This window comes from Nesoenas mayeri (genome assembly GCF_963082525.1).
Source record: "Nesoenas mayeri genome assembly, chromosome: 1".
In the NCBI taxonomy this organism is placed as follows: domain Eukaryota; kingdom Metazoa; phylum Chordata; class Aves; order Columbiformes; family Columbidae; genus Nesoenas; species Nesoenas mayeri.
The window spans coordinates 142,462,012-142,484,437 of NC_137541.1; the positions used below are offsets into that span (position 1 = coordinate 142,462,012).

General features: G+C 41.9%; 2 protein-coding genes across 2 annotated transcripts in view; one reads left to right on the forward strand and one right to left on the reverse strand.

Annotated features, from left to right (window-relative positions):
- The window catches only part of CMSS1 (cms1 ribosomal small subunit homolog), a gene marked incomplete at its 5' end in the record, with an annotated part of 251,915 nt that overhangs the window by 152,127 nt on the left and 77,362 nt on the right, over nucleotides 1–22,426 (reverse strand). The gene's annotated exons all lie outside the window — the stretch shown is intronic.
- The window catches only part of FILIP1L (filamin A interacting protein 1 like), a gene marked incomplete at both ends in the record, with an annotated part of 165,053 nt that overhangs the window by 69,812 nt on the left and 72,815 nt on the right, over nucleotides 1–22,426 (forward strand). Inside the window, 3 exons of the mRNA XM_080363915.1 lie at nucleotides 6,157–6,443; nucleotides 13,795–13,968; nucleotides 21,027–21,205. Coding sequence (XP_080220041.1) covers nucleotides 6,157–6,443; nucleotides 13,795–13,968; nucleotides 21,027–21,205 — 640 coding nt within the window. The remainder of the gene's footprint in view (nucleotides 1–6,156; nucleotides 6,444–13,794; nucleotides 13,969–21,026; nucleotides 21,206–22,426) is intronic.

Consider the following 22,426-nt stretch of genomic DNA (forward strand, 5'->3'; position numbering starts at 1 on the left):
TTATTTTTTTTTTTTTTAACATATATATGTAGTTAGAGACTTTACAACAGTGAGGACCAGATTACAAGTTCACACACCAATCCTGAAATGACAGACAACTGACGCAGATACATTCTTCAAAAGGAGCTGGTGAAAACCTCCTACAGATGCAGCCCTCTGAAGACGACTGTAAGGCTGTACAGATCTCATATGCAAAATGGACTTGGAAAGACCTTACCTAGCCACAATCACTACATGTGTGCAAAACACTATGGGATTGGAAGGAGGTGGATACAACAATAGATGGTGGAAATTTCACAGTACCTTCACCATCAGCAGAGTAACATGACAACTCTCTAACATAGTTCAAAAGGCATCTTACTGTCTCAGAAGAGGCTCCTTGTCTCCAAGGGATAAGAAATCTGACTTGTGGTCAGATAAACCATGACCAGCACAGAAATGACATCCAGTTCTCAACCATGCACTTTTCCTGTCTGGGAGCATTTACATGGTCTGCTGAATCCAGATTTTCTTCCCATTTGAGTAATTGCTGTTCTTGCAGGATCCCCAAGGGCTTCAAAGACCAAAATTTGACAATATCCCATGAGAGGGGAAACAGACTTACAATTTATTTTTTTCTCCCTTCAGCTCTGTATGCGAACAGGTGCATCAGGCCACACAGATAAGCATTGCTGCATCTGTTTTCCCAGATAAACACCTTAATCTTGCAGTTCCGTGCCAGGATGGAAACACTTTACACAATCACAGAATGGTTGGGGTTGGCAGGGACCTCTGGAGATCATCTAGTCCAACCCACCTGCTTAAGCAGGTTCACCCAGAGCAGAGTGCACAGGAATGTGTCCAGGAGGGTTTTGAATGTCTCCGGAGTCTTACCCCAGAGTCCCTGGGTGAAGAACCCATTAAAGGAAAGAAGTCTCTTCTCACTTACTGCCCAGCCTATGCATCAAAACAGCACAAGAGTCTACTGTGAATAAGAGCACAGCCCAAATGAGAAAGTCAGCCGTGGTACAATGGAACATCCCTCTGGACAGAAGCCCTTGCAAATATTTTAAAGGAAAATGCTAAAGCAGTCTACCCCCCAAAAAAATGGGCTGGATCTCTGGAAGTGAGGCAAATCTACCACAAAGCGAAGTATTCCCACTCAGAGGAAGGATGAGAAGTCCCAAACACATTCTGCCAGAAGACATCAGTTCCAGAAAAGGCTCAGTGTTGCTATGACTTTTTCATCTTCTCCTCTGGTTGAGTGTGGCTCAATTGCTGACCCACAGGTGACAACTAGGACTACAGAAGGAGAAGGCGGCAAACCTGCTGCTTTCTCTGGTGAATGATATAACGTGGCCTAGCCAAAAGCCCCATCCTGTGCCTTACAAAAGACATCATGCGCTTTGTGCTCCCCCATTACACCATCACGCTGAGCAATCGCATCTCAGCTCCTTCTAAAAGTCAATCTGTTGGTAGGAGTCCTATCCATTTCAGCAAATCAAAAGCATTGCTGCATCCCTTCAAAGGGATGTTAAAAACCAGAAAGACATAATTCCTTGCTTAGTCACGGATTTTTGGAAGAAACGGCAATTTCTAAACTATTCAGGATCCTTACCCTGGGATTAAGGGAAGATTTGGTCCTGTGAGGGATTTTCTTAGCTCATAAGTCAATCACGGACTAAAGGGAAAACACTAAAGGGAAAAATAGATGGAAAAAAAATGGATGTTTCTTAAAACCCTATAGTGTCTGTGGTGAAGTCATCTCTGAAGTATATTTCAGTCTTTTCCACAAAAGTGCAGGGATTTCTGAACAACCTGCTTGTTCACTGCTGCCAAAGAGACAAATGCAGTTTCATCTCCTTCAGAATATGATTGAAAGGGTGGAGACCAAGTTAACATCATAGAAACATTTGGTCATTTATTCATCTGGCTCTTCAGAAAAGATTATTTTGATCCCTCAGATTACTTGCTCATCACCAAGAAGAGGAAAATTTCTCTTTTATGTGCAAGAAGACAGAATACACGTCCAGAGATGAGCAAGCTCTTTGAAAAACAGAACAGAAAACAAACTATAAAAAGAACAAGAACATGAACACCGAGAAGAGATTCAAGCTTGGCTGAGTATGTTACTTGCAAGAATTTGAATTACCAGATTGTTTCAATGCAACCTATTCTTACTCCATTTTGATTCTGGTACCAGTCTCCCAAGCTGCACTGGATCTGATGAGCCTGGGAACCATCACCTTGTGACTTCAAGCAAGACACCACTGCAAAAATCTCCAGTGAAACAGACACCTCATAACATGAATAACAATGCAGAACACAGGCCATGGGCTCTTCAGTTGGCACACCTGCAGTTAACTAAGCTCTGTAAAGTACCCACACTGCATGGTGGTCTGTGATTTCAGGAGACATGACTTCATGGACCTGGATGATCCTTTCAATCTTCTTTTATTTGTTATGCAAGCAGATGTAAATAAAGCATCATATGAGAATTCTGACAAGCAATTTTCTTTCCTCTGTTCCTGTAGCTACAGTCCCTGCTGTATAGTAATTGATCCAAAACAGATGCAAGATCAGAATTGCAAAGCACACAACCAAATCTTCTCACCTGCTTTCTTCTTTCTTAGCAGCTGCTGCTTACTGTTTTCTAAGGTACCTTACATTGTCATCCTTCTTGCCAGTACAAAGAAACAAGGCTTCAATTAGCTTCTATACAGAAGTTTGCCGCAAGAGGCAAGAATCAGTCCTCCAGGGACCTACAATCACTGTTACAAGTAGGAACACTTCTTGCTTAGCTCAGTTTTTCAAGACAGCTTCCTTGTACACAGTCCCCATCAATATGTGATTTGAAATGAAAACTGGCTGAGACAGATATGCAAAAAGGCAATTTTTCCACTCATTATACTAGTCTTGAGACCCTGGACTTTTTGGGTGCCATGAAACAACTGATATACACAAATTTTATGAGCCAACTAATGTCTTTACCTTGGGGGGAAAAAAAAATGTTGCTATTCATTAACTTTCAAGAACATCGAAAGAATTATTCAAACTAGAAAATAACCCAACATACCAAAACATACAGCTGGAAAATTTCAAATGACCTTGCTTCTGTCTTGAATGTTACACGAGGGCCATTCAAGGGCTTAATAATATTGCAGAAAACCAGCATCCTCTGGACTAGAACAGATCATCTTTCTGCCAAGGGCACAACATGGTAGCTGATATTCTGTCTAAAATGTCAGGTGCACTTTGAGGGTTAGTCCCTTAGATGGTGCCAAATCTATGGGGTCTGGCATTTGAAGGTGGTGAGGAGTTTCAGGATAGGTGGATGGATTTTTGTTCATTTTTGAGGTTCCGCTTTGCTTGCTGCGCCAGCGGTTACACTGTCTGTGGTAATTTGAAGCTCTGAATGACCCTTCTGTTACTCATACCTCCATCCTTGGATGACCACATTGGCACTAACATCCTTCTGTAAACAGACAACACTACAAATAATATGAATGCCAGTCAATATACATGTAATAAGAAGGCTTAAATAAATCAATAGAGAAAGAATATGTTAATAAGGCAGCCTACTAGTACGAGAGCATTTGCACCTCTCTTGTCAACTACATTCAATTACCCATACAAAAAAGTGCTTAAAATATGCATTTAGCATACCACTTCAATCTCTAATCATTTGGGTCAATTGGTAAATCTGATAAACATTTGCATTATCAGATTCAATTGCAGGCATTGGCATTCAGGAATGTCAGAAGAAAGTGCAGGTATAGTGTACATAACAACTCTGCTTAACAAGAAAAGACGACAAATCCACTCTGAGACACTGCAAAGGCATCATCTCCATAGAAGAGTGATCTATTTGGCAGGTTAGCTGGCCTTCTCAGGGACCAAGTGACTTTTGTTAGTGCAATAAGGACTGATCTACCTGATTAAGGAGGCACGACAAGCTTAAAAGGGAGTCAAAGCTAACCCTCTGCAGCTGAGAAATCTGTGCGCAGCACGTGGCCTTGAAACCAACAGCACGTGTACAATGTAAGAGAAAATGTGGGGAAGGGCATCCTTGGCAGGGTCACGAGACACTGTCCTTTCAAGTTCAGGATCCTGCTTCCAGGTGCAGCCAACTCACAAAGCTTGAAAAGGTACTCACCTCTTCTTTATGCACTAGTTCCAGTTCCCTTCTGCAAGGAATGCCATATTGACACTCAACAACAGGTTTGACAGTAGTTTGATGTGCAGTTGAGACTCCTGCTGCACCTGGCATGCACAAGGGGAAAACTGCAAGGTGTTCTACTTACGCATTGCACAGCCTCCTCTGCTTGCAGCATTGAAGTGCATGGACAAGCTCAGAGTGCATTCAGGTTACCTGATTTAACTCACAACTCCTGCATTTGATTTTATAAACACTAGCCAAGCAGGCATTCAGCATTTTATGCTCAAAGGAAACCAACAGTCTTCTTCCAAATTAGTAATAGTCTGCAAGCAAGATGCAAAGTAAGCCTAATAAGCAGACTACAACGAACAACAGTAAACTACATTCAACTGAAAGGGCAGAATGAGAAACAACTTAAACTAATCATCATCAGCTAACACCACTGCTAGTAGTCTGCTATGAACAACTCTCGGTTTCCTACATTCACTGCAAAAAGCTCCCATCCTAACCCAACACTAGTAATGCACAGCTTCACAAAACGGGGTTCCAGTGCACACTACCACACAAATCTGACACATCTGGGTTTTTGGAGACCTGGAGAAACAATTTTTTTCTTATGAAATATGAGCTACCACAAGTGTTTTAAATTAGACTATAAGAGACTTAAGCACTACAGAAAATGTCACTTGCTTTTCTTGTAATGTTTTTGATAAACTCTCCTCACTCTCAGGCAGTATCAATTACCAGCAAAAAGCTTCTTCCATCTCTTCTGTTCTTATAAAGAAACCAACCAAACAAAAAAACCAACACAGAAGTATTTGTAGTGTTCAGTGAAAAAGTACCACAGTTAAGGAGTGCAGTCACAGGGTTCAGGATTTAGGGTCAGAACCTGGTGAAAAGGGGAGCTCTGAAAGAACTTTGTCGGCCACAGGTCTGCGAGGCCACAAAGCAGCAGCACAATCATCTCCTGCCTACCATAGGCCACAACAATTTTCTAGACCTTTCAGCAATTAGCTTTGAGGTTTAATAAGAAGAATTGTGCATTATTTGTATTTGGAACATGTTTAATTTCACCACTGAATCGGGCTTTTGTCTGCTAGATTGTATCCATGACCACAGTTTTCCTGTAGAGGTAGACTATAATCCATTCACACCTTAATCTGAGTGGTGATAAGCAACACAGAGTTCCTGAAGTTAATCAATATTTATACACTGTTAGTCATTTATCTGCAAAGGCATTAGACTATGTTTACTTAACAGTGGCACTTCAAAGGGGCCTAGTTAGGACAGGTCTCCCTTTGGCCCGGTACTAGCACTCCCAGAGTGATCAAGTCTAGCACTAAGGAAGTAGTAAAGTTTCATACTACATGGCTATTGTGAGGAGGCGATCGAGATCAACAAGGTATTTTGGTTTTGGGGGTGGTGGTGTTGGGGATGTTTATGATGAGGCTCACCCCTCGCAGTCTGGATGTCCTAACCCCTACATTTTGCAAAACACAGGGAATGCAACTGCATAACTCATAGTAGTGGAGGACCACTTCCATGCTCCCCCTTGAAATGACAAAAGCAAAACATAGCTACATAGTAAGGGCTGGGATGTTATGGAATGGGAACAGAAAGATTTTCCCAGTGAAAACCTTCTAAACCTAAATTTGCCTTATCACAATAAGTATCCACCTGAAAGTTGAGGGAGGTGCTGTCTCTCAAATGGGAAATATGGTCTGGGTGCCATACACAGAACTGCTGCTAAAGTCGCTGCCTTTGCAAATTTTGAGGAGGGAATTGTAACAACTGCGTAAGACCAGTTAAGACCCACTTTACTACAGACATCCAGCAAAAACCACAGCCCAGTCCTGGTGGCTTACGTGAGGTTGTCAACTTCTATCAAATGATGAACAGCCTTGCGTGGGAGGGAAAATTACCAGTCTGGAGAGAATAATACCTACCATAAATTACAGTAATAGTTTTATAGTCTCTGCTAGTTAAAACAATTACTTTTTTCCCCCACCTTCCTTCAGCTTCAGAGATACAAACCATGCGTTCCAGAAGTAACAGCACAGAAAGCCCAACCAGACCAAAGCTGAGCCAGCAAAGACCAAAAGACCACCATAAAGAAGAGGCTGGTTACAGTGGGAGAGAAAACATGCAAAGAAGGCAGAAGGAGAAGGATGATGTAGCCCAAGCCAGTACCATCCTAAGAAGCCCTAAGGCAGAGAAAAAACAAAGAAGTCCTTTCAAGAAAAGAGAGGATCTCTCTCGTGATGACTTGCTATTTCTTCTTAGTGTCCTCGAGGGTGAATTACAGGTGATTTCTTGTCTTATTTTATATCCAAGACTAAAACACACTTCCTCCTCACCAGTTTACCACAAACACATGCTGCTTTCATATTAAGGAAACAGCCTACCTAATTTGATACAGAAGAACAAATGTAAACTGTAAAGTACATAAATACATAATTTATAGCTATTATTATAGATATCAGCCAGAAAAGGTGATCTTTACACCACTCCTAAATGAAAATAAAATTTACTCACTATGTACCTTTTATCACACCAAAAACACTCATGGTCCACTGTGAAGGATCACATAACTCTCAAAGCAGAGCACTCACAAAACTTCCCTACTATGCTGTCACTTTCTAAGCACTGTAAAACCTATATGGAGAACATATTAGAGACCTTTAAGAAGTTACTTAATTACTCCTTATCACCCCTCTCCTATGAAGTCATGAACATTACTCCCTATGAATCAGTATGTGCCAGATCACAAGAAGTAACTCACTCTGCAGTATTCTAACATCTTCTGCTACAAAAATCAAAAGAGCTATTTAATCTCCCATAATACGAAGCATAAGCATTGCATGCCACTCCGCCCACAAGATACTGGATTTTGAAGAGTGAGCATTTTTCTATCTGGAAAAGGAGCCAGCTGTCAAGTAGTAAATGATGCTTAACCTGGTCAAACATAATTTCAGGAAGTGGCAACCAGATTTCCAGTGAGCAGAGAGATTTCTGTGGCAGGCTGACTGCACAGAAGTAGTGACAGAAACTGCTCAGAGGCAGAGGGAAGAACAAACTGGCCAAAGTGGCATAATTGGGTGTATCACATGGTTTCAGAGTTCATTACCTAGGTCAGGGGTGTCAAACTAATTTTCACTGGGGGCCACATCAGCCTGGCAGTTGCCTTCAAAGAGCCGAATGTAATTTTAGGACGGTATAAATGTAGGAGTAGTTACATTTTTACGGTCCTAAAATTACGTTCGGCCCTTTGAAAGCAACTACCAGGTTGATGTGGCCCCCAGTGAAAATTAGTTTGACATCCCTGACCTAGACAGTACCTGGATAGTTCGGTTCTTAACATATTTCTATATACTGACATAGTAATACATACATGCTTAACAGAACACACATGCAATATGAATATGTCCCAGTCTCTTGTGGGTAGATCCGAGGCAAACTTCTACAAAACATTTCATTATGCAAACGGAACTATCTCTGTGTTTGCAAAACATTTTTCTCTCGCTCACTTGCCCTTTCTTAATTCAGATTCAAATTCAGATGTCACACGCTCCTCCAAAAAAGTTCCCTTTTCTTCTCAAAATATAAATGTGTGTGTACATACATTTATATACATATTTATATCACACACATACTTCATTATGCTGGTGTAATATAAATATATAAATATATATGAACACACAAACACTTCAGTTCTTAAGATTTAAAACTGGAACTGAGTAAAATGAGAAACTTGAAAACAATGAGCATGACGTGAACTTTTAAAATCATGTCCAATATTCCAAAGGAAGCATTATGAATGAAAAAAATGAGAAGCCATTTTTTATTCCTAATTTTCCACCACCTGTAATGCCAAGCCAAATCTCTGACGATCAGCTGTCAATTCAACCATAATTAAGTTTCAAAGTTAGAGGCCATTACTTTCTGATTCCAGAACATTCAAGATGTACAAATACCACTCTTTGAGGTTTTTTTCCACAATGCTAAGGATTAGAAATAGATTATTTTATATATATTTTTAAACACAGTCACAAGTAGGGATACAGAAGTGCTCCAGCCAAGAGCAGTGAGACTGAAAGTGTTACCCTCTCTTGACAACACCCCTCTTTCTGATTTCCTCCCTTCCTATTCTGCCCTTCTAGGATCAGCATGTACTTTGTTTTGTTTTCAACTGAGACCATTGCAGACAAGGGATATTTGAGACTGTGGGAGACGGTGTCAAATGCTTTACTGGAACCAAGACACACCATATTCATTGCTTTACCATCATCTAGCCACCTGGTTATGTCCTCATAAAAGTCAATATGGTTGGTTAAACATGACTTCCCTTGGTGAAGCCATGCTGACTGCCCCTAATGACTCTCTTATCCTTGATATGCCTTGAGATGACACCAAGGATAAGTTGTTCCATCACCTTTCCAGGGATGGAGGTGAGGCTGACAGGTCTATAGTTACCCAGGTCCTCCTTCTTGCCCTTTTTGAAGACTGGAGTGACATTTGCTTTCCTCCAGTCCTCAGGCACCTCTCCCATTTCCCAAGACTTGGCAAAGATGGTGGAGAGTGGCCTAGCAATGACCTCAGCCAGCTCCCTCAGCACCCATGGGTGCATCCCATCTGGACCCATGGATTTATGGGTGTCCAGATTGCTTAATTGCTCCCTAGCCCAGTCCTCATCAACCGAAGCAAACTTCTCCATTGTCCTGACTTCCTCTGGAGCCTCAGCGGTATGGGGCTCCTCAGGACAGCCTCCGGCAGCGTAGACAGAGACAAAGAAGGCATTCAGTAACTCTGCCTTCTCTGTATCTTCTGTCACCAGGGCACCCGCCTCATTCATCAGTGGGCCTACATTGCCTCTAGTGTTAGTTTTATCTGCCATGTATTTGAAGAAGCTCCTTCTGTTGTCCTTGACCCCTCTTGCAAGGTTTAATTCTAAGGAGGCCTTAGCTTTCCTAGTTGCCTCCCTACATGCTTTGACAACAGCCTTATATTCTTCCCAAGTGGCCAGCCCCTCCTTCCATGATCTAGAAACTCTCCTCTTCCACTTGAGTTTGCCCAGCAGTTCCCTGTTTAACCACGCAGGTCTCCTGGCTCCCTTCCTTGATTTCCTACGTGTTGGGATGGGATGCTCTGATCTTGGAAGAAGCAGTCCCTGAATGCTAACCGACTGTCTCAGGCCCCTTTACCATGGTATTTCCCCTAGCAATTGCTTGAAAAGGCCAAAGTTGGCCCTGCTGAAGTCCAGGGTTGTGATTCTGCTTGGTATTCTGTTCCTGCCACATGAGATCCTAAACTCCACCATTTCACGGTCGCTGCAACCAAAACAGCCCTCCACCTTTACTGCTTCGACCAGACCCTCCTTGTTAGTGAGGATGAGATCCAGCAGTGCACCTCTCCTAGTCGGCTCCTCCACCATCTGCATGAGGAAGTTATCATCAGTGCACTGGAGGAACCTCCTGGACTGTGGCCGGCCGGCCAAGTAGTCCTTCCAGCAACCATCAGGGAAGTTAAAATCCCCCACAACAACCAGGGCCTGTGACTGTGAGGCTGCTCTCAGCTGTCTGTAGAAGGCCTCATCAACTTCCTTACCCTGACCTGCTGGCCTGTAATAGACACCCACAACAGTATTACCCCTGCCAGCCTGACCCTTAATTCTCACACATAGACTCTCAACTCGCTGCTCTTCCGTGCCTGGACAGTACTTTATACATCATGGTTGCTCTCTCATGTAAAGAGCAACTCCACCACCACGCCTGGCTGGCCTGTCTTTCCTGAGAAGGACATAGCCATGCATGACCACATTCCAGTCATGTGAACTGTTCCACCATGTCTCTGTAGTTGCCACCAGATCATAATCTCCTGACAGCACACAGGTTTCTAACTTCTCCTTGCTTACTCCCCATTCTGCATGCATTGGTGTACAGGCATTTCAGAGAGTGAGCTGAGCACACCCATTTCACCCTAGGGGTGTGGGAGGCCTCCCAGTCTTTATCAATACTGGAGCACTGCCCCACTGGTGCAAGCCCAGCTACAATCCCATTCCCCTTCAAGTCTAGTTTAAAGGTCTCCAAATGAGCCCTGCTAATTCCTGTCCCAGCATCCTTTTGCTCCTGTGAGATAAACCTTTCCCGTGTATTACTGTCCAGACTGGTGTCTTATAAAACAAGCCATTATCAAAGAACCCAGAGCCCTGCCTGTAGCACCAGTCTCAAAGCCAAGCATTTATGGATTGGATCCTTCTATTTCATCCCACATCATCACCCGAAAATGGAAGGAGGGAAGAGAAAATCACTTGCGCCTCAGATTCTTTCATCATCCGTCCCAAGGCCCTGAAATCTTTCTTCATTCTCCTCAGACAGAGGGATGCAGTTTCCTCCCCACCTGTCTGGAAGATCAGGAGTGGGTAGTAGTCCTCTGGGTGCATCAGGCTGGGGAGCGTTCTGGTGATGTCCCTGATCTGGGCTTCAGGTAGACTGCATATTTCCCTATGACAAGAGTCAACTCTGCATATTGGGCCCTCTGTCCCTCTCAGAAGGGAATGGCCTACTATGATCATCGTTCTTTCTTTCTTATCTGAGGCGGTTTTGAGGCATGGTGTCAACTGCCTCTTTCTATGTGACCTCATAGTTGGGCCTTCCACCACATCCTCACCTACCTCTCCTTCAAGATCCAGGACCTCAAACCTATTATGGAGGGGCACCTGGGGAAACAAGGCAGGTAGGGAGGGTGGTTGCCTGTGACGTTGAACTGGGACTTTCTTTCAACCCTTCTCATCTTTTCGGTCCCCTGCCTCCCTGCTCTGCCCGACAGGGTGGGGGGTCCATCATCTTTTGGGGGGTATCTCCCTGGGGCCTTTCTGACTGGCACGCCAGGGAGTTACACCACCAGTCAATCTCCTCCTCACACTCCCTGATGATCCCCAGTCTCTCAACCTCTTCCTTAAGTTCCACCACCATGCTGAGCAGATCTTCCACCTGCTCACACCTCACAGAATCACAGAATGTTAGGGACTGGAACGGACCTCAAAAGATCATCTAGTCCAATCCCCCTGCTGGAGCAGGAACACCCAGATGAGGCTACACAGGAAGGTGTCCAGGTGGGATTTCAATGTCTCCAGAGAAGGAGACTCCACAACCCCCCTGGGCAGCCTGTTCCAGTGTTCTGTCACCATCACTGAGAAGAAGTTTCTTCTCAAATTTAAGTGGAACCTCTTGTGTTCCGGTTTGAACCCATTACCTGTTGTCCTACTGTTGGCTGTCACCGAGAAGAGCCTGGCTCCATCCTCGTGACACTCACCCTTTAAATATTTATAAACATTAATAAGGTCACCCCTCAGTCTCCTCTTCTCCAAGCCAAAGAGACCCAGCTCCCTCAGCCTTTCCTCATAAGGGAGATGCTCCACTCCCTTAATCATCTTTGTTGCCCTGCGCTGGACCCTCTCCAGCAGTTCCCTGTCCTTCTTGAACTGAGGGGCCCAGAACTGGACACAATATTCCAGATATGGTCTCACCAGGGCAGAGTAGAGGGGAAGGAGAACCTCTCTGGATCTACTAACCACCTCCCTTCTAATACACCCTAGGATGCCATTGGCCTTCCTGTCCGAAGTCCACCTCACGCAGGTGGACTGCCTGCCTCTCTCCTCTGGCAGCAGCAGCCTCTGGCACTCCCTGCAGCCAGAGACCTGAACAGTCACAGTTCGGGGCAGGCCCTCCGTTTGGGTTGCCACAGTCTTTTTGGGGCAAGCTCTGTGTCTGGTGGAGACCATGGTAAACTGCAGTCTGGGAGACTGCCAATAGGTGAGATGGCCTACGGAGCAAGGAGGGACAAACTGCACTCTGCTGCATGAGCTACCACACTTGCTGCTGCAGCACAGTGTGGGTGGTACTCACTTCACACGCTGTTCTCACCTCCCAGCGCCTGGTGGGCAGTGACAGGGTGCTGCCCTCCCTGAGGCTTTTTCAAGGCTGGGGGCGGGGGTGTGATCACCGTTACCCTGGCAACGTCTATGCCATGTCAGACACCCTCACAAGAGCTGCCAAGTCATGTCAGTCTCATGGGGTTCCACTGGCAAAGGAACCTCCTGAAACCACTCTGTACCTCAAGATCTGCTGACCAGCTGACCTCGAGGACTCAGGGATGCAGGGATGCAGGGACCAGAGGATGCAGGGAAGAGATGGACACAGCCCCATTAGAGGTAGTGACCTACACCAGTTTCCCTCACAGTGGAAACATTCACATAAACAGATATTCCCATGAAAGAACACTATCATTAGAAGTGGGACTTGGAGACAATTAGCATAATATTTGCAGCAGGTGATCTGTCCCTTCCAACTTAACATCTAGGAGAAGGACTTTATAGCAAAGACTTTATAGCAAAGGACTTTATAGCAATGGTTTGTTGGTTTGTTTTTTTTGTTTGTTTCTTTGGGTTTTTTGTTTGGTTTGGGGGTCAGTTTTTTGTTTGTTTGTTTTTTGAAGAGCAAAGAGAATCTATAGATCATTTGAAACACAAATAGCATGTGTCTCCACTCTGAAGCATTGACTTAGCAATGCTGTATGATAGGAAGAAGGTAGGTGTACCTGCCAGCTTGTGCAAGAATTTCTGAAATACGTACATAGAAGAACACATGGAAAAAATACCTGAGAACACATCGTAACTACTCTTTAGTAACAGGATGCCATCAGATATTTTATAAGATTAAGGAAACAAATGCAGTGCCATGAAAAAAAGTATAAAGCACACTTTTAGGCTATATTTTTTGAAACGACATGATTTTTTTGAAACCAGATAACACCACCTTCTCTTAATCATTGTCTTTTAAAGCACTGGGGTTTTCCATGCACTCACAAACTGAGAATACCCTTACAGTAGTTACTTCTAAAAAACTTGGTGCTGCAAGGTTGTTTATCACCTGAGGGCATGTAAATGAGTATGTGCACATCTACATGTCTACAAATACATAAGGCATGGTCCCACGCATGTACCCGTACACACACACTGGACCCCACTGCCAGCCTTGAAGGCAATTAATCTTGTTTTAAAGAACTGCCACTATTGCATGGCTTTGGAATGCATGTTGCAAATGGTGCCATCCCCCCGCACCGCAGACCTCACTGTATTCACTGCTCAAATGAGCTCAGTCTAACAGAAGCAGATGACCCTGGGCAAGTTTGAACTACAAAAGCCACCTTCATGCCCAGGATATACAGAATGCGCAAAGCTTCCAGGTTTCAGGAACCATCCCAACATCTTTCCCTAACGATTTGAAATCAGCTTCTAATACCACAAGTCACACTTTGCCCTGAAATTTTGTGTTGTGAATGCTACACACCGGTCCAGAAACAGCAATATGATCTAATCGCTAACAAAGTATTTAAGCATTGTCGAGGGTTCCAAAGAAGTTGGAGTTTATGCAGAACTAATAACATACAAAGACCAATACTTCCCTCGTGCTTTTTAACTGTCTTCAATACTTCCCTCGTGCTCTTTAACTGTCTTGCTCTTACTATTTTGGGGTACTTGACAAACACAGCATTCTTTAAAATGTTTTCTAGTTTTCTCCAAATCAAAAGTAGAAAGCTAACCTGTAAATACATATATACAGTTTAACCAAATAAAACCTTACTTTGTGTTTATGCAGGCTCAAGATGAAGTTATAGGAGTACTTAAGGCTGAAAAAATTGACTTGGCTTTGCTTGAAGCACAATACGGCTTTGTTACACCCAAGAAGGTGTTAGAGGCCCTCCAGCGAGATGCTATTCAAACAAAGGCTGAGCAATGGCAAGAAGATATCTACGAAAAGCCTATGGGAGAGGTATGAACATATAATTGATATTTAACCATAGTTCCCACCAAATTAAACAGAAAATATCTCACTGAATTCACAAACAGAAAGAAAATGAACTCTAAATCTAGAATCTAACGTGAGTGTAAGTGACAGCAGAATAAAGTCCAGTATCCAGCGGGGTCCTTGCTAAAAAAAGTTATCTAATGATCCTCATTTATACTGCACGCTGGGGGCTTTAATCATAGAAATACATGATTTTGTCTACCTGAAACTCTGATAATCAGCCTTCTATTTTTGACACCTTCTTTTTCTCCTTTCTCTTCCCCAAATTCACAACCCAAACAGATGCCTCTCCATTTGTCTCACTGAGGCCACTTTACCAATGGCTGGAAAGGGCCCACTGAGCAGCAATGGCACAGCTGTCTCTACCTTTACATATCCCGGCTCCCACTAGTTTTGGGGGAGTCACAGGTATATCTGCATGGTCCAAGTAGTTACTGTAATGAGTTGCCATTAGAAAGTTCATCCAGGCAAAAATCTAATATTCTCACATTATCTGTAAGCAACCTTTAGTTTAATTACACTGCAGAAGCAGCCATACTTTCTGAACGTTATCTGAATTTCACTTCTGCCCTGCAATGCAATTACTGAATATTAAAATCCCTTCATATTAGAATATGTGGGGCTTTTTTTCCCCAAGTGTCTACTCTTGTATATAGACATTTTAAATAATGTTTTAAGAGATAATAATCATAAAAATAAAAGCAGAAATTATGAATAAAATTCTTCTACCAAGTGTTTTCCAAGCTTTCTGAACAGAAACGTACCTAAGGATACAGAGCTTGTTTCAGAGAAAATTATGTCAGGCAAAAGGTCAAAACTCATTTCAGAGGCTCAGAGGTTAAAATCTCTGGCTAAAATCTGAAACAGATAAAGTTCAACTGTGGAGGTTAATTTATTTTAGAACATTGTGGCATTATGTCACAGAAACTTTGAGTACAAATGGAAATTATTTGAAGAGAAGTCCAAAAGAGTTTGAACACATAAGTTCAGTTTGTTACTTTACCTAAGTTTATACACGCTTTTTCCTTCTTACACTTAATGGCAGAGAAAGGATTTCTAACACCACTGGATTTGGCAATTCCAAAAGTCAAAGCTAAACATCCTGAGAGCAACTGAAAGGCTAGAAGGACCACTGGCATTCCGTGTATCTTGGTAAACCTAAGAATGCCATAACCGGCAGGCATCCCTCACTTTCAGTTTCAAAATACCCCCAAATTAAACCAGAGACCCATTCAGTTTTTGTTTGGATTTTTAAAACATTTATAAAAACCAATGGAGAGGTGGAACCAGCCACAAAGCATGGAAATCAACCATTTAAATTCCCCTTTTGCCACCATGAAAATGTACCTTTTTATCTGCCTACAGAATCTCATCTAGGTGTTCCTGCTCTGGCAGGGGGATTGGACTAGATGATCTTTCAAGGTCCCTTCCAATCCCTAACATTCTGTGATTCTGTGATCTCCACTGATCCAGTTCCTCTAGAGTACATCTCACCCTTGACAATTTAGCCTTGTAGCCCTGAACGTAGAAGTTCTCCCCAAAACTCAATTGAAAATACAGTGAATTTGTGAAGGTGTCTGTAAGGTTACTCGTCCTTTAACGTTCCCTCACAACTTGCTCATCTATCCTAAACTTTATGAAGTTTCTTGGCAAATTTGGTTAAAAATGTAGTGGGAAAATTTGGTGACTGGACAACTTTACTCACTATAAACAGGATTTGTAGGTGAACGAATGTAGCAAAATAGAAAACAGTAGCAATACATCTTCTTTGCAAAACCTATGAGGGGAACTAAACGCCAGATAAGCTAACTCTTACTCCTCACACTTGAGGATACAATAAATGGGTTTATGTTTAAAGGAGCTTAAAATAAAAGAAAATAACACTTCTATTTTCTTCTTGTTTCTGTCTTGACAAAAAGGCCTGAAAAGATTTTCCATCTTTGCAGCTTTATAAATTTAGATCAAGTCAGTTATTGATGAAAAAAATCTGGCTTCAGATCAATTGACACTTCTCTTGAATAGAAAAAAAAGGTATTCAACATACTACTTAATACAGAAAAATAGCATAAGAACCATTTTCCCAGATTCAAAAATAAATAAATAAATTCTTAAAATAATTTAAAAAAAAAAAGGTGATGAAGGAAAAGAGAGATAAATAGGAAGACAGTGCAGAATTTATGGTGTCTTTTTCTCGTTTCAAACCTTCACAGAATTTGAAAGCCAATTCTTGTTTCTAACTCTCCCCAGCTTCCAATAACACAGACACAGATACTAAAATCTGGTACCTCACTGTTTGAAATGTGATGAACAATACCTCTTACTACTTTGAGAACTCTTCTAAAAGTAGTGAAACTAGAGGAAAGCCTATATTCTACATCCATCAAGGATAATTCAAAATGGCATCCAGTTTTAAATGCCCAGTGCTCACCAACTCAGGGAAAAATGCATCCTCATCAGTCTTTTGACGAAGTATATCTGACTGCATTCTCACAACGTCTTACAAGCGTCAGTCACAACCTTCCAGAGCTGACAGCGGTAGGGCAACAGTAAGTTGCAGTCATAGGAAGAAATGGAAACAATAACATTGACAAGGTGGCATTCAGGAAAAGCAGACCAACATATCCACATGGAAATTTGGCTCAGCTAGGGTTGGAAAAGACAAGAGAGGAGCTGCTCCCCCAGTCTCTAGTAATCCTAAACTCAAGATTATACATTCATAAACAATGACCGTGAGGGTATTATTAACAGGAATAATATTAATATTTCACTGAATTTTGGACAAAGAAATGTAACTAATCCAGATTTTATTCTGGCACAGCTCCAAACACAAAACAGTCTAAAAAGATAAAAACTGTAAGTTCAGTTCCAAAGTAATGGATATGAGACACACCATCCTAGTTTGACTTCAGAGACGAGTTGGTGGCAAAATGTACTTAAAACGATTAAATTCCTGTTAAATTTTAGCTTGCTGAACTATCCACAGTTACGTAAGACCACGCTTCTTATTTTCCATTGTATTGTACAGTATGTTCAAGTATTAATTCCAGCTAAAAGCCCATATGGTTAGCAAGAACAAAACAACAAATCACTTAATTAAGATTTTATCACTTTAATTTTCAACAGAAGACATTTATACTGCTGCTTATTAGTTCTCTGCGGTTTTTAGCCAAGAACTGCATATGCTGAGTAAACGTGTGTACATATAAAAGGATATTTCTGCAAGCGCAGCTTAGCATTTGGACAGAGTAATTTGAGGAACCAGGGGCTGCTGGAGACGGCTCCCGCGAGAGGATCTCACACTAGTATGGGTTGACACAACTTCTTCCTTCTTTCTGCTGGATACGCGGGAGTCAGCCACAAGATCTCACAGGGGAAACACAAGAGTCAAATCTGCTCCCCAGGGACGTGCCCTTACCTCGCAGAGGGCCAAAAGAGAGCTTTCCAAAGAAAACACACAGAAGTGCAGCAGCCCAGTGCCAGCCTCTGCTCTGCTTGGTCCTGCAGGGAGGGAGAGACGTGCTGCACAGTAGCACACAGGAGCGCCACACGCTCAAACGCCCATACCCATTTTGCAGCTTACATGCAGATCTCAAGCACCTGCCTCTGCCTCTCCAATTTTTTATCACTCACTTGTACTAGGCCACAGGCCCAGCACCTCTTCCCTTCTCCTTCAAGTGGAATCCCAAGCTCTCACTCTCCACCTTGTCCCAAGCCACAACAGCCACATACCAGGTGTGAATGCTCAAGGTAGAACTGATTTGATGGCATTCTTGACAAGAAAACCTAAAAGCATCTTCTAATCTGAGTGACAGAAGAAAAGTGCAACATGAGAACAGCTTTAATGCAGCAGCTTATTTACTTGTCTCTCTTACCCTTTCAAGTAAGCAGGTCTCCCCAAAACACTACAGTTCTTTTACCCATTTTCAAACTCCTTGTTACCCCTCTCTGCCTTGAATGCACACCTCTCCCATTCCAACTACCAGTCTGTAATCCAAACTGCTACTCTCAATGCTGACGAAAGCACAACTGCGAAATGAAAGGCACTGGCATTGCTCACTGAGAACTGCAAAACAAAAACCTGGAGTTACTACCTTTCTTGTTGCATTCTTACTGCTTGGATTATCACTCGAATTAAGCTCTCATAGCCATTCAAAATTTACTCCAGAGCAAACAAAATATACTGAACCCATAAAACACTGCTGGCAGGTCCAACACTCTTCACACCCAACCTGCAGAAGCAAGACTATTTTCTATTTGGTTAATGGTGTTTGTGTAGACAACTAACCCTCATCTCCATCAAGCATTTATATGTTTGGAAACAGGAATCATTTGATTTATGATGAGCTTGTAGCCAGAAATTTCAGTGTTTTCTTATGCCAGCAATTTACACATCCCCTCAGGTTCCTACGTACAGTTTTGTAACAGTGGTGCAATCCATAAAAACATATCGCTTTACATTCTTAACCCCATCCATGCAGACTGTTTGCCAAAAGAAATCAGCAGTTCACACCTTTGCCTTCATTCCCACCTGACCTCGCTGTGGCGACTGAGACCAGCAAGCGCTATCCTGCAAGGCTGATGCCTAGTTCACATTAAGTAAGACAGGACCATAGCTGCAAACAGCATCGCATCAGAACTTTGTGCAAAGACAAAAGGCAGGTTGCTTCCTGAGAACAGCACATATTCACCTCTTGGCGAGGATCACAAGCTCAGGTGATGGTGCTTCAACCATCTACGCAACAGATGTTCCAAAAAACCCTCTGAAATCTTGGAGGGGGAGGAAGGTTGATAAACCACACTGACAGTTCTCTCATTCTGGTAAGCTAGTAGCTGAACAAAAGATTTTAAAATTTGAAATTTCCACTTCTGGTGAAAAAAGAGAGAGTGTGGAGAAATTAGAAATGGCCAGTTTTCTTTAACCTTATAAGGCAATTCAGTTTTCAACCTCTGTAAAAGATATAGAAAACACAGCCAAGAGATTACTGTATAAGACAGTGCTTGCTTACTGAGAAAGCTTCCATATGCAAGGGTTTAGGTATGAAAAGTTTTCCCTAGAGAGGTTCTACTTTAGGATCATGATTCCAGAAAGTGTTGACCTTTCTGGTGTAAAAGCATGCAAATTATGAGTGAAGAAGAAAAAAAACCTTAACGTCTTCATGTAAGAGCACCACAAATCAGCCAACTAGGACAGTCATAGGTTTCTTCACATTTTTTGATCGTGTATGAAAGGAGTTCAGCTATGTCACAACAGAAGAGATGCTCTCTAACGTCACAAGCAGAAAGAACACGCAATTTTCAAAATGGTCTACATTTCTGTTGGAATATTTTGGACTCAAACTATCTTTCAAAGTCTTGTCAATACTTTTTCCTTATTCATTGCAGTGTTACCAAAAAAGTTAACAATGATTTAGGAGAAACATAAGAGAATATATAAAGCCTAAAAAGAAGCTGAGGTAAGCAGGGGGAGACTCAGAAGCCCGTGGAGAAACTGAGGATATTCTCACTCATTCAAGAAACTCATGTTTAGGCATTCCAGCTCTTCCTGTCATCGCTTCTATCAGCTGAACTGTGAATAAACATGAGGAAAAGATAATTAATCATACTCCTTGGAATTAAATTGTCCAAAATAAGCAGTGGCCCTAAGAATCTGAAGCCCCAGTGTTTCTTGTGGCACATGGAATTCCTGTGGGGGAAACGTTGGAGAACCAGAACCAGCCTTGCTTCCCACAATGCCCATTTGTGAATTCTTTCCTATTAATAGAGTGAAGCACTGTAAAGCAGCTTGACCTACTAGAATAGACTGTGGTTAAAAGGACCTACTGGGTTCGAGCTTAAAATTTCTCTTTTTAAAAAAGGAGACAAGGATTCCTGTGTTGACCTGATGAGGGAGGCAGTCTTTGCAGGGGAAGGGGAACCAGCAGGGAACAGATATTCTCACAGATACAGACTCTTCCCAGATCTTTAGACAGCCTTCAGTGAACGCTCCTCAAACTTCAGCTAGATCAAAAATGCCTAAGGAGGAAAATCCTTTCTGGTTTCATACACACACACTTGCATAATACGGTCACTTACCCAATTGAAAATTATAAGAGAATTTTCAGAAGGATAATTTTCTTTCAGTTTGTGGAAATCATTTTATTTAAGAGCGTAACTACAGTGCCAATACCTCTCTGGTTTGGAAAAACTGAAAATTATTACCAAAACTTAAGACAGATTATTTACATTATTTTTTTTAATATATATATATAAAATATTATAATAATTATAAATATAATAATATTTAGAAGCTCAGCAGAAATCCCTGGGGAAGGGAATTTGATGTTCCAACTGTGCTATAAAGGTGCCATCTGCAAGACAAACTCCTTTATAATGTGAAAATTGAGGAACAAAACAGCAAACACCACTATTAAATAAAAATACTTCAAACGATTTCAAAATTTAGTGCTTGGTTATTCCAGAAACCCAGAACCATGCTCAGAGTAAGCATGGGAGATAGGATTGTTTTCCACTCTTGCTTGTATCACACATTTATTATGAAAACAGAGGAAAACTGCTTTTTGATCTACCTGTCTACCTTACAAAGACAATCCAATGCTCTTGCTTCCTGTACAGCTACCAATGAGGCAGCTATTCCTATTCAACCAAAAGTCAGGCTACTTCTGTGTGAAGCAAAGGCTTCTTCTGCCAAGACATCTGTTTCTCTACCACAATGATCAACGAGAAAAGCACAGCCCTGGGAACAGTAACTGTTAATTAGTAGCTGTTGAGGATCAGTCATGGCAGGAGGAAGAACAGAAGGTGACTAAGGGCCATGCAAAACCTTACCTTAACTTATTGTACTAATTTGTCAGAACTAAACTGACAGAATTATATGACCTGTTCCAAACAGATACCAAAGGACCTGGCCATTAGGCTATTAAATGCATTTTATATTATTAACCCTCTCTTAAAATCTTTCATTAATGAAAGCTTGAGCACCTAAGAGTTTCAGAAGACTTGAGGAGTTTTTGCTTTTTTTGTAGCTTGATAAAGTTGTAGAGAAACAGAAAGAAACTCACAGACGAATGCTGGAGCAACTTCTAATGGTAGAAAAATCACACAGACAGACACTGTATGAACTAGAAGAAGAGAAGAGGAAGCACAGCAAATACATGGAAAAAAGTGATGAGTTTACAAACTTACTGGAACAAGAATGTGAAAGGTAAGGTTACCTCTTGCCATAGTACTAAGAAATGCCTACCGTTTAATGCTACATCTAATGATTTGTCCACCTTCTTATTCTGTATCTACTAAAAATCAGAAATATTTGCAGAGTTATATTTTGAGAGTTCAGCTGTGAAAACATGACTAACTACTCCTAAATAATAGTAGTGTCTACTTCTCCATCAGCAGGTAAGATAGGTAAACCGCTGTCAGATTCTTCAGCACTGTGGTAGGATGACAGGCACGTTACACTACAGAGAATACACGGAGATATGCAAATGTGTAAAGTTACAACCAACATGAAGCAGGTGAACCTTTCAGCACGTTTAAGATACTTTATACACTATAGTATGTAAGTAACAACATCAAATCAGGCATGAAGCCTTTGATGGCAGAACAGAAAGACATGAGGAAAAGTAGATGTTTGGACAGACGATAGAAATATAGAAAGCAAAGGCAGAGGATAAATTACAGAAAGCTCTGAAAATAGGAACACCATACAGTTCTCCTATCAGGATTGGCACAAAAAACATAAATCCAACTTTATTTTTAAGTGTAACCTAAAAGCGACACAGTTTGTTTAAGCAGTGTGAGGATTTCCATACCTATTGTCAGATGAAGGATTAAGAAGAATTTAACGTTTTTTACTGTCTATAAAAAAGCCACATCAAACTGTGCTTTCTCTGAATCTGCAGTGAAACTAAATGCATCCTAAGGAAAAAAAAAATATCAAAGAACATTTCCTATTCCCTGGATAGCTACTCCAGAAGATAGGAGAATATTGTTTCTGTTTCCTTTAGCTTAGGAACAGCTTCCAGATGGAAATGTTTGGGTGTGAGAACGTCAAGCCTGTTCTAAACTCACATTATGCATAGATAATTCTTCCTCTGCTTTCTCTGTGTAACATCATGTTCCATGTATTTTGGCAGCGTTCACTCTTCACGCTACACCTCTCTCCTGCAGGTCTATCAAAGATAGCACATACATTTCCCACCAAGTCCACAGCCATAGTTATGGATTGCAATTAGAGCAGCTGGGGAAAAAAAACCAACCCTTTGCTTCTCAGAGAAATGTATACAGATGCAGGCAAGCACTGGTACACACAGAAAAGCACATCCAAAGTCTCCCCACAGGGCACAGAACTGATTTTTTCCTCTAAACTGTTTTTGTGAAACATCATCGTATCAGGAACCAAAACCTGAGATGAACGGAAGTTTTC